Source organism: Ceratotherium simum, chromosome 26 (genome assembly GCF_057802395.1).
Source record: "Ceratotherium simum simum isolate JZ-2026a chromosome 26, ASM5780239v1, whole genome shotgun sequence".
Taxonomy (NCBI): domain Eukaryota; kingdom Metazoa; phylum Chordata; class Mammalia; order Perissodactyla; family Rhinocerotidae; genus Ceratotherium; species Ceratotherium simum.
This window is the reverse complement of record NC_141925.1, coordinates 38490733-38508671: the sequence shown is the minus strand read 5'-3', so window position 1 is coordinate 38508671 and position 17939 is coordinate 38490733. Positions and strand designations below refer to the sequence as shown.

Below are 17939 nucleotides of genomic sequence, written 5' to 3'. Positions count from 1 at the left end.
GGGCTCACCTGGACAACCCAGGGTACTCCCCATCTCAAGATCTTTGACTTAATCACATCTGCAAAGTTCACAGGTTCTGGGGATTACGACATGGACATCTTTGGGGGGCATTACTCTATCTACCACATCTAGTATTTGAATTATACACACACACATAACTTAAATAACATAACCTTATAATGTCCGTACTGATCTGTACTGACCAGTCCACATGGGGACTACCTGGGCCACCCTGGGCCTTCACATCACCACCTCCAGGGTTGGGCACACATGGGAACTAGACCACTTGTGTGGTGATTGTTGGGCCAAACTGAAAAGTCCTGCCTAAGCAATTAATCTGGGTTCTGAGGCTGACCCGTTTTCTCAGCATAATATTCTGGAAAGAACTACTGAAGTTTTTTTGGTTACCAACATCCTTCATACACTTCTTCCCACCTGAGCCCACTGTTATTAAGGGTCTCCGGGGACTACTATACGGCCAGTGCCAAGCCTGAAAGCAAACCTCGGCTTTCGTGAGTATCTAAGAGGAATTACTAATCCTGTATCATGCCCATTTTACAGGTGAGGATACTGAGGCACAGAGATGTTAACTATATCACTCAAGGTCACACAACTTGGCAGCACTATAATCTGACACCAAAGCATCGAATCAAAGGGCTTTGACCAGTGTGTCGTGGCATAGTCAGGGTCACTGAGAACCCCTCCAGATTGGTAGTCACTGTGCACCCAGACCTTGCCTGAGTCTCAAAGGTAGGGCGAGAGGAGGAGGGAGCTTCGGCAATCTCACAGGCCCCAGCACTGCAGCACAGCACTGAGGGTTCCTGGGTGCCATGACCGGGATGGGCACTCTTCCATGAGTGAGAAATGGCCCAAGTTAAAACAAGAAAAAAGACAACTGTGACTATTAAGTCCTTGGAGGGAAAGTTAGTAAATTTTGTTTTTTGTTGCTGTTGTTTCTTTCATGGAATACATTGTTTCTCTAAAAACCTCTGGGCTTGCTGGCCAAACCATGTGATTTATTGAAACTAAAAAGAAACCTTTACCTTTAGCTAATTCCTGGTTTGGGGCTGGCTTTCGTCTGTCCTCTGTGACCACAGCCTTGCTGATGCACTGGTGCAGACATATATGCACAAAGCAGCTCCTGCCAGTGGGGTGCAGCGAGGATGCTATAGCAACAGGGGAGAGGCAGGCCTGCCACGCTGGCACCCCAGGTGCTGGGATTCACTCCTGGAGGGAAGTAAGGCTTCCCATGTGTCACCAAAAGGGTAAAATTACTCTTGAGGATATCATGACATCCTTTGAGAAGCACTGTTACCAGTGTCCTAAAACTAGAGTTGTGATCCAATCACTACTCTCCTCCTCCTGGGCCAGTGAGGTCAAGAGACGTCCACGGGCTCAAGGCTACTAACTCTGTACCGACTTACTCTGCTATTCAGTGGTATTTGCACCTGGCAAGATTCTCAGCCCTAGGACGTCAAACTTCATGTCTAATTATGATGAAAATAACTTAGTTTGGGCACAATAATCTCTCAACCAAAATGATAACTTGTCCTTTTCTCATCCCACTGCACACTCCCCTGCAGCACGCACTTGCAGGTGCACGACGGGCAGCGGCTGCCCCCGCTGTGGGCACAGGGCACAGAGGCCAGACCTTGGGGTCTCAGAGCAGGCTCCCATTCACACTTGGCTGCTCAGTGGCGGTGGGTGTCTCTGCTGCCTCATGTGCAATATAGGGACAGCGCACCTACTTTGCAGAAGTACTGCAATGCTAAAAGACGGCACTCAATAAATGGTTCTTTTGGTTGAAGATTGTATAGATGGCTCAATTTAAGAAACTTAACAATCTAAGATTTTACCCTAAAAACTAACTAGTCTAACAAAGAATTTACCCATATTTTTCTACTAAAAATGGAAACAGTATAAGGAAACAAAATCAAAATCACATTCAGTATTTTTATTTAACTTTTTAGTAGACAATTTACATACCTCCCCACCCTTTCCTTTAAGTTAGTGTGACAATTTTCCATAATAAACTACTTAGAAGCTTTGGTCAAGAATGGAATGAAATAGCAAAAACAAAAGACAAAAAAAACCCAAATCATTGCTGCTTTTAAAAAACCAACACTTTCACCAATTATATTCAAACAAAAACACACATTATTTGCACGATATGTGTCTTCAGTGTTTCCTTGCGGCTGGCTCTCCTCACCATCATGCAAATGGCGGGGCTGCAGTCAGCGCGGTTTGTCAGTTTGCCACGCTGGATCCGGTAGGCTCACTCAGCTTCACATTATCCGAAGGCCCTGGATAGAAGACTCTAAGGTCTTGCAAATGGCAGGAAGAACACTGATCATTACTGAGGACTGTTCACCCTGGTGTTTTCCCCATGGCACTACACTACTCCCCCTCCTCGGCTGAGGCGCAGGCCCCCACAACCCCTAAATCCGTCCCTACCCCACCTCTGAGACAGGTCTCCCCAGCTCTGCCCTGCAGACTCCCCAGGGCTGGGCTCCCCCTTCTGGCCCTTCCAGACTGTGTGCTCCCTGGTCACCGTCGCCCCAGCCCACAGGCTCTGGGTACACTCCTCCGTGTTCTTTGGGCACGTACCTCCTATCTGTGCCACTAGTCCTTAGTGATGGGGGCCATCTGTGTGCATTTCCCTTGCCTCTTCAACACGCTCTAGACACCCTAATGGCAGGCACTCCTATGTTTCGTAGGCCACACAGCAGCCAGCCTCGTGCACAACATACAGCAGGTCCTCCAAGGTGGAGGGATTAAAGAGAAAACTGCACGGGGACTTCCTGGCTTACACAAGGACAAAAGGAGAGAAAAGGACTCAGCCTGAGGGATAAAAGACTAAAGGGTGGAGCTGTAACTGCCCAGGTGGTGCTAATCACACAGGACACAAAGCATGTGAAGGTAAAAGTGTGGGGAGACTTTCAGAGGAAGACAGTTTGTTTCTCCAGAGTATTCTGGAGGCTCTTCTATAGTATGTATTTGACCCAAGGAGGGGGAAAAAAGCAAACATCATGGAAATGCACAGGCCGTGGCAACATTCTGTAAATGTTGACCTGTTTTGGAGGTTAACAAGAAGGAGAAGGGAAATGCACAGAGCCGCACACAGGAGCCATCCTCTCCCTCAGCTCTGCTCCTCCTCCCTGGTTCCTTATCTCACCCACCATCTGCCAATCCCCAAGCGGAGTGTGCAGAGTCTCCTGGAAGTCTCTCACTGTCACAAGGCCCTTCCAGCTGGTCCCTAAATCTCTCTCTAGTCCAGAACCTCCTGGCCACACCGCCTGCCACAGCTGGAGCTCATATCCTCGTCGCTCTTCACTGGACTCAATAGCCTCTGCCTGGAGCCCACGGCTGCCCAGCCCACCCACACCTTACAGCCTGGTGCTTTTCTACTCCAGTTCTGGAACAGCTTCTAGTTGTCTGCAGACAAAGCCCAGCTTCCTCTCCCTGACCATGCCACAGCTCTTTTCTCTAGCTGCATCTCACGCTTCTGTAGGACCCACACCATAGCCTAAACCACTGGCAATGCCTCAAATGCAGTGTGAGCTCTCCAAGCTCCAGGCCTGGTCTGCACATGCTGCTCGTGCAGCTAAGAATGCTTGCCCCCACCCACCCCGTGCTCCCTGAAATCCCAGTGCATCTGGAGATGCAGCTCAGCTACAATCTCTCTCTCTCGAAGTGCTGACAATCCACGCACCCCCCAAATTCCTCAACGCAAAAACAGAGGCACTGGTTCTCTTCTGGAGCTCCACCGAATCCCCCCTGCCCTTCTCTCCGCCACCAGACAAGCTCCTCAAGGCCTCCTCCACCTCAGCATCCTCAGTGTCTCGCACCATGCCCGGCACCCAGCAGGCACTTAGTGAATGTTTATTAGATTCATCAGTGTAAACCATAACAATATATCTCTGTAGTTAAACAGACTGGTGCCCAACACAAGGCCCGCTACAAAAACAGCACTCAGTTTTTCCTCAGTGAATAAATGGACACCTAAAAGTATGTATCCCATCTCACTGACAGTGTGCTTTCTTCCCGCTAATAACTTTTAGGTTTTAAAGAGAACTTCAGTCTAATGGCCTACATCTCTCATGTGCGCTGGATTTGACATTTTGTTTCAAGAAATGAGAAACATTATTCCCAAAGGAAAAGTTTAACACAAGCAAGATTTGTTCTGAAAGATAGAAAATACCTTGAAATCCCAAATTGTCATGGCTCCATCGATGCCAGTAGTGCAAAATTTGCGACAATCCTGCTTGTCCACCTCATAAATAGACACTTGACTGAAAAAAAGCAAAAACAGAGAGATTGTAAGGTATGCGGTAGAAGTGAGCCCCAACCTTCCTGACTAATTAATGGCATTTTAAGGAAATTGTCTATCAACTCTTTTTTTTTTTTTGAGGAGGATTGGCGCTGAGCTAACATCTGTTGCCAATCTTCCTCTTTTTCTTTTTTCTCCCCAAAGCCCCAGTACATAGTTGTACATCCTAGTTGAAGGTCCTTCTAGTTCTTCTATGTTGGATGCCGCCTCAGCATGGCTTGATGAGTGGTGAGCAGGTCCGCGCCCAGGATCTGAACCCGCAAACTCTGGGCTGCTGAAGCGGAATGTGTGAACTTAACCGCTATGCCACTGGGCGAGCCCCCTCTATCAATTCTACAATATTAAGTTGTCCATCAATATTAGGCTGCAGCACTCTGACTCAAAAAATATTCAAATGCATCTTATTACCAGATGTCCAGAAACGAAAAGATAGGAAAGAGGGAAAAGTTAAGAACCCACATTAATTAGAGTGACATGGAGAAGCAGGAGAATTCAGGCCACACAGCATGCAAATTGCCAGGATGCAGGGTGTGGGCAGGACCACAGCAATGACTGAAATGGAAACAATTCTTAAAAAAAAACTAGAGACATGATGAAGCATGACTGAAATCCAATTGGCTCCAAACAAAAACTCCCAAATCACCCTCCAAGACAGCCAGGGCACGTAAGCCAAGAGCTCGCCTTGTATTTGAAATTAATCATCATAAGCGTTAGCAACATTCAGATACACCAGAAGATTCCAAACAAGCAAAACAGAGGAATAGACTAATGTAACAACTTGTCTTAGCCTAATTATCTGAAAAACTTTCAAGAAAATCAATTCCATAGCTCAGACAATATTTTTCTTTCTCCTCCAAAATGTCTAGAACATTCCCTCTAGGGAAGGGGACAGCAAACTATGGCACACACTGCTTGTTTTTATACAGACTGTGAGCCAAAAATGGCTTTTACAATTTTAAATGGTTGGAAAAAAATTAAAAGACTATTATTTCATGATGTGAAAATTAGGTGATATTCAAACTTCAGCGTCAATAAAGTTTTACTGAAACACATCCACACTCATCTATTTGCGTATTGTCCACGGCTGCTTACATGCCACACGGCAGAGTTGTGTAGTTGTGATGGAGACTGTATCGCCCCTCAGAGCCTAAAATATTTCCTCTTTGGCCTGCTGCTGACCCTGCTCCAGGGCAAAGAGGATTTACATCTACAAATAAAAGTAGACATGCCAATGTGCAAGAGTCTGTCCTTTTATTTTTAACCTCAAAGTCTCAAAGAGGCAATGAGAGCTGTTTCCTTCCTGATACATAGTCTGCACAGAAGCTTAAGAAAAAACTCACAAGAAATAATTTTGAAAGTCGTTCAAGACAGAGAAACTTGAAAAGTGTGGAGAAAAGTTTTGCTATGCCTTCAAGTTACTACTTTTCAATATAGCACAGACATTTTCAGCATATTTTAAGTCCAGTGGCCCTTTCCACTGAACATGATGAAAAGCAAACCCTGCGTTTAATAATTCTCTCGGGGGCCAGCCCCGTGGCTTAGCGGTTAAGTGCGCGCGCTCCGCTGCTGGAGGCCGGGGTTCGGATCCCGGGCACGCACTGACGCACCGCTTCTCCGGCCATGCTGAGGCCGCATCCCACATACAGCAACTAGAAGGATGTGCAACTATGACATACAACTATCTACTGGGGCTTTGGGGGAAAAAAAAAAAATTATAAAAAAAAAAAAAACAGTATTGAAACATTAAAAAAAATAATAATAATAATTCTCTCAGGGGCTGGCCCAGTGGCATAGTGGTTAAGTTCACACGCTCCTCTTCGGCGGCCCGGGGTTTGCAGGTTCAGATCCCAGGCGCGGACCTACGAACTGCTCATCAAGCCATGCTGTGGCAGGCATCCCACATATAAAGTAGAGGAAGATGGGCACAGATGTTAGCTCAGGGCCAATCTTCCTCAGCAAAAATACAAAGATTGGCAACAGATGTCAGCTCAGGGCTAATCTTCCTCACCAAAACAGAAAAAAAAAATTCTCTCAAAGAGAAAGTCTAGAGGTTTCCATTATTCTTCCCACCATTATTACCACAAGTCTCTCAACACAAAAGGTCTAGTCAAAAAGGGAAAATTCTGTGGCACCCAACTCTGAATGCAGTAATTTAAAATATCAAGAATATATTGCATTTCTCCTCTAGATTTAAAAAAATCAAGCTTTTTGGATCAAACACAGTTCTACTATCTTTTTTTTTTGCTGAGGAAGATTCGCCCTGAGCTAACATCTGTTGCCAATCTTCTTTTTTTGCTTGAGGAAGATTAGCCCTGAGCTAACATCTGTGCCAATCTTCCTCTATTTTGTATGTGGGTTGCTGCCACAGCATGGCTGACGAGTGGTATAGGTCTGCACCCGGGATCCAAACCCACGAACCCGGGCCACTGAAGCGGAGAGCACCAAACTTAACCACTACGTCACAGGGCCAGCCCCAGTTCTACTATCTTATATAATCACATACGCCTCATGAAAAATAAATCAAGAAACTCCTCAACTTTGTCATAATGATGCTAAGGAATTCTGTTTCTCTAATTAAATGACCTTCTTACTTATATACATTACTTGAAATCCATGGTTGAAATGACAGCTAGAATCACTTTTTCAAATAGGATATAACTAATCTTCCTGTCATGTGATCACTACCAGAGGAACCTGACATGCAGGAAGGTCTCCTTTTGTCCTCAATCAAGTTTTTGAGAAAGCAAGGCCCAGGAAGAGGCTGCACTGTTAGGCCATACCAGCTCATAAGTCCACAATAGGATCTGCACTCCTCATGTGGGATGCCTTGTACCACTTGTACCTTGAAGGACAGAAGGACTAGGTGAGGTGGTTCACTCTCTGTCACAAGCAGAAAATAAGAGCCTGTAGTCAGGAAGCTGCTGACTTCTCGCTGCTCTCGTTCCTGAAGGGATGTCTGGGGCACAGTTCACAGAACTTTCATAGGGACCCAGTCAGGAAAGAGAGAGAGAAAGAAGGGCAGCTTGGTTACCTAAACACTTGTCTACAGATGGGCCCTGGCTACAGGTGGTATCCAGGGAGGCAGACCCAGTCCGGGGGACCCCAGGTGGCTGGGTGGCACCTACGTGATGCTATTCTGGTGCAGCGTCTCCAAGGCTGTATTGCGGTCCTCAGTCGTGGCCCTCTTGTCCATGTTGCGGAAGCGTTCCATGGCAGACATGTTGCGCTGGATGCTCTGTTTTGGAATGTCTAGCTTGGAAACGAAGGTCAAGCAGCCACGGTCATCGTAGTTAAAGAGCATTGGGCAGCAGTCATGGCCCTGAAACAAGACATCAGTCAGTTCCTGGAGGGTACACCTACCAACCCCACAGCAGAATGTGCACCACCACAGGCATCTCTTACTTAAAGGTTAGCTGTTTCTTCTAAAAGGCTGTTCTACTTTGTATTAGTGCACACAGTCACAGAGCACCCACTGTTCCTGTTCTGGAGAATTAAATACAGTGTACTACAAGGAAAAATGAAGAGAAATACTTACAGCAGCTACAACGCTATTCTCCGAGACAAATGATACACTCAGGAGGGGCAGGAACTCTGTCTTTAGAGTTGAGACCCTGAACACAAGAACACTTGTTAAACCAAGATGAAACAGACCATGCAACTTCTTTATAGACACAGAAGATGACAAAGGCCCCATTCTCACAGGGGCTTTGGCAGTATAAACAAACACTATGTTTAAAAGGAGCCCCATGACCTATGTTTTCAGGAATCTCAAGCAGGAGACAGCCATGAGATAACCTACAGAAATGGAGGCCTTCAGCTCTCTCTGGCCTGTGCTCCACCCCTTTCTGAGGCCCCCCACCTAATTCACCACAGCTGGTCCACAGATCGGTCCCCAGCAAGCCCTTGTTTTTCCCATCTCTGCCTTTGCTCCTACACCCCTTTAGCCACACACCGTCTCTGCTCCTCTTGCTTATCCAAAGTCCACCCTAGTCTTTGAAGCTCAGCTCTAATTTGATCACCTCTATGAAGCTTTCCTGGACCACTTCAGCCTAAAGTGGCTTCTCCTTTCTCTGACCTCCTAGAGTTCTTGCTGTCACTGCCACTCATGATTGAACACCTTATTCTGTTATCCTCTCCTCACCTGTGCTCACTGTGGGCTCCTAGAGGGCTGGGACTACAAACATTTACGGGAGCCTATTCTCTTTCCTCCACCAGGCACTGGGTTAGGAGCTGGGGCTACCAGTGAACAAGACACAGTCTTAGCCAGCCAGGGACTCACATACAAATGGGCTGGGTGTGTGTATATATACACATGTATACTTAGTAGTTATCTGCTCTAGCACCTGGTCAAGAGGTTACAAAGATATGGCAGGCAAACACGTTTGTTGATGAATTAGGATCATATAGCTTCACATAAAAAATGATGCATTTTGAAAACTAACTATGTCTCAGGAGACCTCCCTGCCCAATACCATTGGTATCAGATTAAAGTCCTAACACCTTATCTTAAGGCCTTACTGAGGCATACGTGGCTCTTACTAAACGAAATATTTATGTTTGAGAAGAAGGGTAGAGGATGTAATCTGACTTGCAGGACTGGAAAAGCCAAATAAATCAATATGAGGATAGTCAGGGGCTTGTAATAAGCATATCCTAAGAGCTTATTTTGCATTACAATAAATCGTACACAAATCAAATTATGCTATCAAAACATTACTGAATGACAAAAAGCAAATTACTCTACAAAATGCATAGCATAATCCCATTTGCGTTAAAAAATATATATATATGTGCCTACATATGTACAGAAATCTTCTGGAAGACTTCATCATTTATAATGGAGGGAGGGTGTTTAAAAAAAACAAAATTAAAAAAAAAAACAATTCAATCCAGTTCAGAAAAAAATATCCTCTCTGAAACGTCACTTTGTTGTCACTGTGCAGCAGAGGGAGTCAGTCACTTGATGTGACCGGCTCTTGGCACACAGGTTGACAAGTCAGGAAACCTTTAAAGGTGGGTTACCTTTAGCTACCAATGGAAAATAATTCACCAGGAAAGAACAAAGATTCACAAGAGGAAAAGGATTCCAATCATCTCCTCTCTTCCTCCAACATATGATGAGCAAATACGAATTCTGAGGTCAGACAAGATGCCTAATGCTCTCCTTAAGGCTAAGCAGGCACCTCACTCACAACTGAGTCATCGAAATTCGAGTTCTTCCAGCATACACCGGAGGAACTGGCCTCAAGGGTTTTAAGTATTACTGAATGAAGTCACAAATTAATGGAGTCATTGTTCATTGACTACACAGTAAAAACACTTCTCCTATTTAACCTAGGGCTGGTGGATGAATGACATTTACGTGTTGTAAGGAATTCACAGCAACAGACTAAATTGGCTATTTGAAGGAACTCTTATCAAACCAGTAGAGTCCTTCAGAGGACTCACTATCAGTACTCAAGAAGTGTTTCTGGAAGCGACATCTAACTCTTTAAAATTTTCCCAAATTGACAATCTAAGTGTCTGTGACTTTAAAGGCTACCTGGCAGTTCTGGGATGGATTTTTATGCTCACGCCCTGCACTTACACCCAGGGAAGGGCAGCTTTCACCCAGCTGGTGAGAGATCCCACTGCCTAACTCAACAAAAGGCAAATACTCACTGCACGCTTTTTGAGGCATCAGCAACGGACACGGTGCTGTCGTGGCTGACCCAGGCGAGGCGGCTCCCACTGGCAGAAAAGCTGACCCCGTGCACCCAGCCACCAGTGCCACTGCCACCAAACTCTGACATCAGCTGACCAAAAGGCATCTTGCTGCCCCAGGGTGTACTGGCTGGCTTTTCATCTACTTCTTTAATGTAGGCAGAAAACACTCTGTGGTTTAAGGGGCATGGACAAAAGGAAAAAGTAAATAAAAATATATGTATATAGAAACAGACCACAGGTAGTTGCCGGAAGGTATCCCAGAATGCAAAGAGATTGACTCATAAAAAGCAAAACATGAAGGACAAGTTCAGATGCACAAACCTCTTAAGACATAGAATGGTTCTAAGGGCTGCCTACAGGCCAACCCAGGTTTGGCAAATCCATACTCAATCAACAGACACTCACGGAGCACCTATGATGCGTCAGGCACCGCTCTGGGGCACAGTTCCAGACGTAATGAACACAAAAGTCCTACCCTAGTGGAGTACACATTCTGGGGGGATCTTGCTGTCCTGCTCCTCCCTGGCCCATGGCAGACCTTGCTAAATGAGCACAGCATTCGTTCTTGTCTACTTCACCATCAATCTCAACACAGTACTCCCAGAGGCCCACACAGTCAGATGGTAGAAGAGAGGAAACTATTTGCCCCCTTACAATAAACTAATGGTATTAATCCATTTGAAGACAGAAAGGGACATCCAAAGAGAAAGCAAAGGGAGGTCAGTGAGAGAGTGGGCAGGCTCTCCCTAGTGTCGTCAGGTAGAGGGCTGGGCTCACTCGACCCTCAGGCCCATGGGTCCGGCCTTTGTGGCAGGTATAGTTGGGGACGAAGGAGGGTGCTTTACAGCCCAGTGTCATCGCTCTCACTCTCTAATTCCATGAAGCTGTGTGTGAGGATGTTTTGAGCGAGAGATGGGAAGCAGAAGGGATAAAGAACAGCTGGGAATCTATTCTTTTAGTCCCTTTTGCCCTCCAATGCTATTTCTACTTTGTACAGCTTCTCTTTCAAAAACTTCTGAAGCTAAAGACTCCCCAAATGATCTGGGATATTTTCCCCCAAAATGACAATGGCAGCAGCAGCTCTGGAAGAGGCAGGGCACTAGAGAGGCGGAGGGCACAGTGAGTTATCTGTCAGTTAGATGACGTGACTTTAGAATCACTGTGCTTTCAATCACCACCCCGATGGCTACTGCTTTAGTCATCAGAGGCTAGGAAAGAATGGATGGTTCTCAGCCACCAACTTGAGAGTGTGAACAGAACAGACCCATACTCACGGGGCCACAAATCAAAGCAAAGTTTATCTGGAAATCAATATTAACAAAAGAATTGTAAACTATTTTCAAAACCAGATTTTTAGACATAGCCTGATGGTATAGATCAGTACCACTTAGTCCCATCTTCTAAGGGAGCTAGAATGACTCCAGATAACACATCACAAACAACAAAGCTCCTGAATATGAAAAAAATCTAGAGAATGTCTATGTATCTTTTTTTTTTTTTTTTTTTGCTGAGGAAGATTGGCACTGAGCTAACATCTATATCCGTCTTCCTCTATTTTGTATGTGGGACGCCACCACAGCATGGCTTGATAAGCAGTGCTTAGGTCTGCACTAGGGATCTGAACCTGCCAACCCCAGGCCACTGAAGCGGAGCATGTGAACTTAACCACTACATCACAGGGCCAGCCCCTCTACATATCTTTACTGTTACACTGGTTCTTAAGTAGGAAAACAAACCTTTGTCCAAAAAGTGCCTTGACACTACTATACCTCCATTCCCACAGCCAAATTCCCACACATATCTTTAAAAAAAAAAAAAAGCCAAAACAAAAAACCTTCAGGTATTCTTGGATATAAATCACTATCCAGGTTTTCTGGAAATTCTCCACATAGTCTACTAAAGAAAGATGAGTCCCATCTCCCAACCCACCACACAGTCAACATGAAGCAACATTTACTTGTTTTTCTTTTGGCTAAGGGGAAGAAAATCCTGCTTGATAAAGAACAACTTTAAGAAGCAATTACATGGTATGACCCTTAAAGCTCTGAGCAAAGTGGCTGTGTTTCTTCTAGCCTCATGCTAATGACAAATAAAAAGCTTTAACTGAAAAGGAACAGCACAATAACAGCTCAGTAGTGCACTGTTCAGCTATGTTTTGTTAATCTTAGTTTCACTCTGGAATTTGCCAAGTCTGCTGCCTGGGTTATGAAATGAGAAATAATACTGTAGTCGGGGGCGAGGCAGGAGAACACTCTACCATCACTCCCAACCATGGATGTTCTGCCCAAGGAAAACTTTCCCAGCCCCGCCCTCGCATCTCCCTCCTACTGCACCTCCAAGTCCACTTCTTTCTACCTCAGTGATTTATGCACCTACTGTAACTCCTTTTCTAGATCACCAGCTCCTTCTTCTCTGAGTCCCTCACGGGCATAGTACCTTGCAAAGAAAAGGAACCTTAAAAATATTTGTTGAAAGATACAACAAACAGCTCGAGTGTGTCTGCCAATTCTCATTTGTTCCCACCTGCATTTGAAATCACATGATCCTGCTGCCAGCAAAACATTGTTGGGATGCCAATCCAAGCTGAGGACCGTGGAACGGATCGGCTTTTTAATGTGCTTGCTTACCCACCTACAAAAGGAGAAACTCGTTTCAGTTTACCCACACATCAAGCAATAGTCCCCAAATGACCCACAAGTGTGTGTCAGGTGAAGACATCTAAGCATGGCTCCTCCGTGGCTCCCACGCCTCCTGCCAGAGAGAAGGTGCATTTCTAAAGAAAGAGAGGAGAAAGAACCACAAATGGTCCCTTCTGCTCTCCTCTCTTTTAGGCCTTGACATCCTCACCAGAGCAGCTCGTTCTGAACGTTTCCAGCCACCAGGGGATCCTCGCTAGTAAGTACATTTATGGATTAACTCTGGTACTACCCCACGGGGTTTCAGATTATGTGTGACTTCAACCTCTGAAACAAAAATTGAGGTTTGAAATTATCTGAATTTTTATTCTAAATATTCAGTGATATTATTTCATTTTGGGTTAAGTTTGGGTTGTAAGATAGCTAAGTCTCCATGAAGTTGTAAATTATTTTTAATTTTTTCTCACCAAGAAATCACAACCAAGAAATTAGCAGAACTTTTTGTTAGGGATTAGCCTCTACCTAATTCTCTAGCTTTACTCAAAAGTTTATTTATGTCTAAGATCAGTCATTATTCTGGCTGAACTAACTCAACTTCTGCCCCTAAATTGCTGCTTAAAACCCAATCATGTTCTGCTGTTCAAGAGTTGAGGGACTTAATATCGAGCCAAATGCCTTTCCTTGAATACTAAATTACTTTTCTATAGAATCTTCTTCTTAAGAACTTATCTGAAAAATTTCATTGTGAAAAACAGACAATGTTCTGACTTGTTGTATAATGTAGTTATTATAAACCAACAGCTTTTAGAGGTTGTTTTAAAGTACTCACGTTGTACCATGAGAAAACTCCCCTGAACATACAGCTTGTTCAAAAGACAGTACTTTGTACTACAGTAAAGCCCAATTTACCAAATTTGAGACCATTTTTCAATGAATAAAAATGTGAACAATCACTAAGCTTGAAGGTTACCTAGGAAGAAAAGTTGTTTCTCATCTATTCATAACAGTGAGCCTTCCAAATGATTTTTAGCAGGGAACACTCCGTTAGCCTTATTTTTTGTATGCTTGAAAGAAAAATGCATGTCTTAAATTCACAAATCAATCTTGTTGCAAATTCAAAGACTTTTGCTTCAAAGAATCAAAATTTCTGAGGTTTTGCTAAATTACAAAATGTAATATGATGAGCCCTCCCTCTCACTATTTCAGCAGAAAGCAAACAGTAACACTAACACAAAGAGTAATGTGTACTCTGCTATTTTTAGTGCAAATGCAAACACTGCCGGTTTCATATTAAACAGTTCTGAGTTGAAAGGTATTTACTACCCTTTCTGAATGCATGCCAGGTACAGCAGAGGCATTATCTTATCAAAGTAAGCAGGAAGGAGTAGTTCAAGCAAGTTACCCATAAAAATAAACCTCTGTATTTTGAATGGCTCAGCTACAAGTGATTTATTAAAAAAAAGTACAACAGTCTGATTATATTTCCAAGATTCTGGTCAATTTTTACTCCAACGGTTTAAACCAGTAAAATATTATATCAAGACACAGATTTGGTTAGCAAATAAACTTTAAAGAAAGAGAACACTGTTATCTGTAAGAATCCTAGTTGATAGATAATATAGGGAAAAAAATTATTCCTCAGGGCACTGAGAATCTTTCAAATTTATAATTTATATATCAGAGAAAGAAGACAGCAATTTGGACAGTACAGAGTGAGAAGAGTAGTAGCATCTTACAGAACAAACAAGTTAGATCAGAACATGGAAGCCACAGCACTATATTAATATGAGAAAGATGTGGGATTTGACTCAATGTGCACATAGGAAGGAAAAATGCTCAATCGGAGAAAATGGAGAATTTCAGAGGAAAAAAAATCTCCAGCTGAGGAAAAACTTGAAGTCATATTTAAGCCTTCACCTAGTGCCTCAAGTCACCAAGAACACAGCAGTCTAAATGTATAATTCTATAGAAAGAAATAAAAAATATTCAGATGTTGCTTACCAGTCATTTTCAGATTCGAAGTAACAAACAGAAATGAGTCGTGCTCCACTTCCTACAGCAAATTTGTTCTCTAGTGGGGACCACTTGACAAAAGTGGCTGCACGATTAATTCGCAAGATCACCAGGGTTGGCTTCCAGACACCATCTTTCTGACTCCAGACATAGGCATTGCGGTCTGCCCCACAAGTGACAATGCGGTCGCTCTTGGGAGCCCAGTCGATACCTGTAACAGGTAAGACATGGTGTCATCTGCTTTGCCTGGACGACACTGACACGGCACAGGCAGGTGGGTACCGGCATGGTGGCGCCAGATGTGGACTTGGTACCTCCTCCCCAGCCCCATCCTTCCCCCATCTATGGTCCTGATCACCACCTCACACACAAAGGCAAGGATGTTTCTCTGCAAAGTTCCTGTAACTCAGGATCCTCTATGAGGCCAGGGAGAACAGAGCTATTTTATAATGCAGTTCTATCATTCCAGAGGTTACAAAACTAAATAAGCAGGGGCATTCTTTCCACCCACTCACAGGTTTCTAAAGATACCTGGTCTGAAGATCCATTACCTTTTTCATCTCTATTAGATTTTTTTTTTGTTCTGAAAGTAACTTTATTCATTCATTAATAGAACGTATTCCATGATATTAACTGAAAGTGTGCTACATGGCAGCCAACTAAAAACAACATAAAGGGTAAAGAAAAATAATCTCCAGTATATAGAGGGGAAAACATAAATTGTGATTCACTATATATTCTCCTAAAGGTCACTGTCATCTAAACTAACCTAAATACCTTTTCTATATGATGTACGTTCTGTGAAAGAGTCCTTGAGTATCTTTGCATCTAAACTAGGAAGAGACCTAAATATGTATCTTAATGTAAGGTTTATTTTTCTTATTTGACCAGGCTTTTACTTATTTGGTGCCTCTGTGAAGGATCCCACAGTCAATGTCAGTTTGTCACATACCTAGAGTAAAATCCGCTATGACTCAGTCATTTTATAGTTATTGATGAGGTATTTCCTATAAAAATAATTTCATACTGAAAGTACAGATATACTAGGCAAACTCCAGTGGCCTAGTGGTTAAATCTGGCACACTCTGCTTTGGCAGCCTGGGTTCGATTCCCGGGCGCGAACCTACACCACTTGTCTGTCAGCGACCACGCTGTGGCAGCAGCTCACATACAAAAAGAGGAAGATTGGTAATAGATGTTAGCTCAGGATGAATCTTCCTCAGGAAAAAAAAAAGAAAGAAAGAACAGAAATACTAATAAATTTTTATTATAAATATCTCGTTAAAGTAATAACTAGCATTCTTAATATTTATATGGGAAAAAAGTAAGATGACTATAAATCAAAGTCTCCTTTAGTCATAAGGCATAGTGACTTTAGTCATATGAAGAGTTTATTCATTCATTCAAGCACATGAATAACCAGCTCAATTATTTGTACCACTGAAGGGAAAAAGACATGTGAAGTGTATTCTAAGTGATGTGGATTTTGATTTTAAATCCATTCATTACAGGATAGTTTTGTAGCTCTCTTCATTAGATTTTAAATTTTGTTTTATGCAACAAACGTTACAAAAGGACATGCTGAAAGTCAACAAAGCTCTGCCCCTGTTCTCTACGTTCATACACCTTCCTTCCCCAAAACGATATTAATATTACGGCAAACATTTTCTCCTGCTTTTTATAAATTAGTAGTGGTTATACTTTATTTTAGAACATTGATCTTCTCATAATAATTTCCCAAAACATCCCATTGTTGAACATTTTGTTAGTTTCCAATCATTTGTTAAAGCAGATAAACTAGAATAAACATTCAGGCACATACATTTTTGCTCTGGTTAAAATTATCTATGATAGGGGCCGGCCCGGTGGCACAAGCAGTTGGGTGCGCACGCTCCGCTGCGGTGGCCCGGGGTTCGCTGGTTTGGATCCCAGGCGCGTACCGATGCACCACATGTTAAGCCATACTGTGACGGCGTCCCATATAAAGTAGAGGAAGATGGGTACAGATGTTAGCCCAGGGCCAGTCTTCCTCAGCAAAAAAAGAGGAGGATTGGCATTGGATGTTAGCTCAGGGCTGGTCCTCCTCACAAAATAAATAAATAAATAAATAATAAAATTATCTATGATAAATTCCCAGAAGTGTGATGCAAAATATTTGCGCACACACACATTATTTTTATGACTGTCTTATTTTCCTAACTTGATTACAAGCTTCTTGAAAATAGGAAGCAAGTATCTGAAACTATTGTGGTGGGCAGACCCTAGGGTGGTCCCCATGATCCCACCTGCTGATGCTCATGCCTTTGGGTGACCCCATCCCTTTGGGTATGGGCAGGACTTGTGACTCACTTCTAACCAATAGAATGCTGAAAAGTGATGAGATATACGTGATTAGTGTACAAGATTACACAAGAGCATAGAGCCCCTCTTCCTAGAGACTTTCATGCTCCTTCTCCATTGCTGGCTTTAAAGAAGCAAGCTGTCATGAATATTACAAACACAAGGAAATGAATTCTACCACCAACAACCTAAGGAAGCTTAGAAGTAGATCCTTCTCTGGTTAAGCCTCTGATGAGAACCCATCCCTGGCTGACACCTTGATTATAGCTTGTGAGACCCTAAGCAGAGGTCCCAGATAAGCCATGTCCAGACTCTTGACCCACAGAAACTGTGAGATAATAAATGTGTTTTAGTTTAAGCTGCTAAGTTTGTAGTATTTGTTACACAGCAATAGAAAACTAACACACCCTCTAATCTCCAGAACATTGCCTTGTAAAGAGAAAGCTCAGTGATTTTGTAAAGATTTTGACAATCTCAAATTTCACCTTTTATTCCATATGACCACTGCTCTAATTAAACACATGCGTGGTTTATAAGAATTTGTGAGGTGCTTAAGGATGAGGTGCTTAAAAAAAAAATCAGGGGGCCGGCCTAGTGGCGTAGCGGTTAAGTTCGCATGCTCCGCTTTGGCGGCCCGGGGTTTGCAGGTTCGGACCTGTGCACCGCTTATCAAGCCGTGCTAAGGCAGGCATCCCACATATGAAATAGAGGATGATGGGCACAGATGTTAGCTCTGTGCTAACAGAGCTAATTGTGTGGGACAATCTTCCTCACCAAAAAAAAAAAAAAAAATCAACAGATCCTTACTCTCTGAGAAATATACAAAGAACTGCCTTCTGCTTGGTTTTATAGTTCTAAGTCTACTTCTATAGCTACATCCTTCACTTGAACATGGGAGCTGTAAACCATAGTCA

General features: G+C 43.4%; 1 protein-coding gene across 1 annotated transcript in view; it reads right to left on the bottom strand.

Annotated features, from left to right (window-relative positions):
• Positions 1-1939: 1939 nt before the first annotated feature.
• Positions 1940-17939, bottom strand: part of ARPC1A (actin related protein 2/3 complex subunit 1A) — a 28837-nt gene continuing 12837 nt past the window's right edge. The window contains exons 4-10 of the mRNA XM_014795625.2: positions 14674-14896; positions 12560-12667; positions 9992-10204; positions 7866-7941; positions 7456-7649; positions 4202-4292; positions 1940-2324 (exon numbers count right to left, since the gene is read on the bottom strand). Of these exons, the coding sequence (XP_014651111.1) occupies positions 2286-2324; positions 4202-4292; positions 7456-7649; positions 7866-7941; positions 9992-10204; positions 12560-12667; positions 14674-14896 (944 nt within the window). The 3' untranslated portion in view covers positions 1940-2285. The remainder of the gene's footprint in view (positions 2325-4201; positions 4293-7455; positions 7650-7865; positions 7942-9991; positions 10205-12559; positions 12668-14673; positions 14897-17939) is intronic.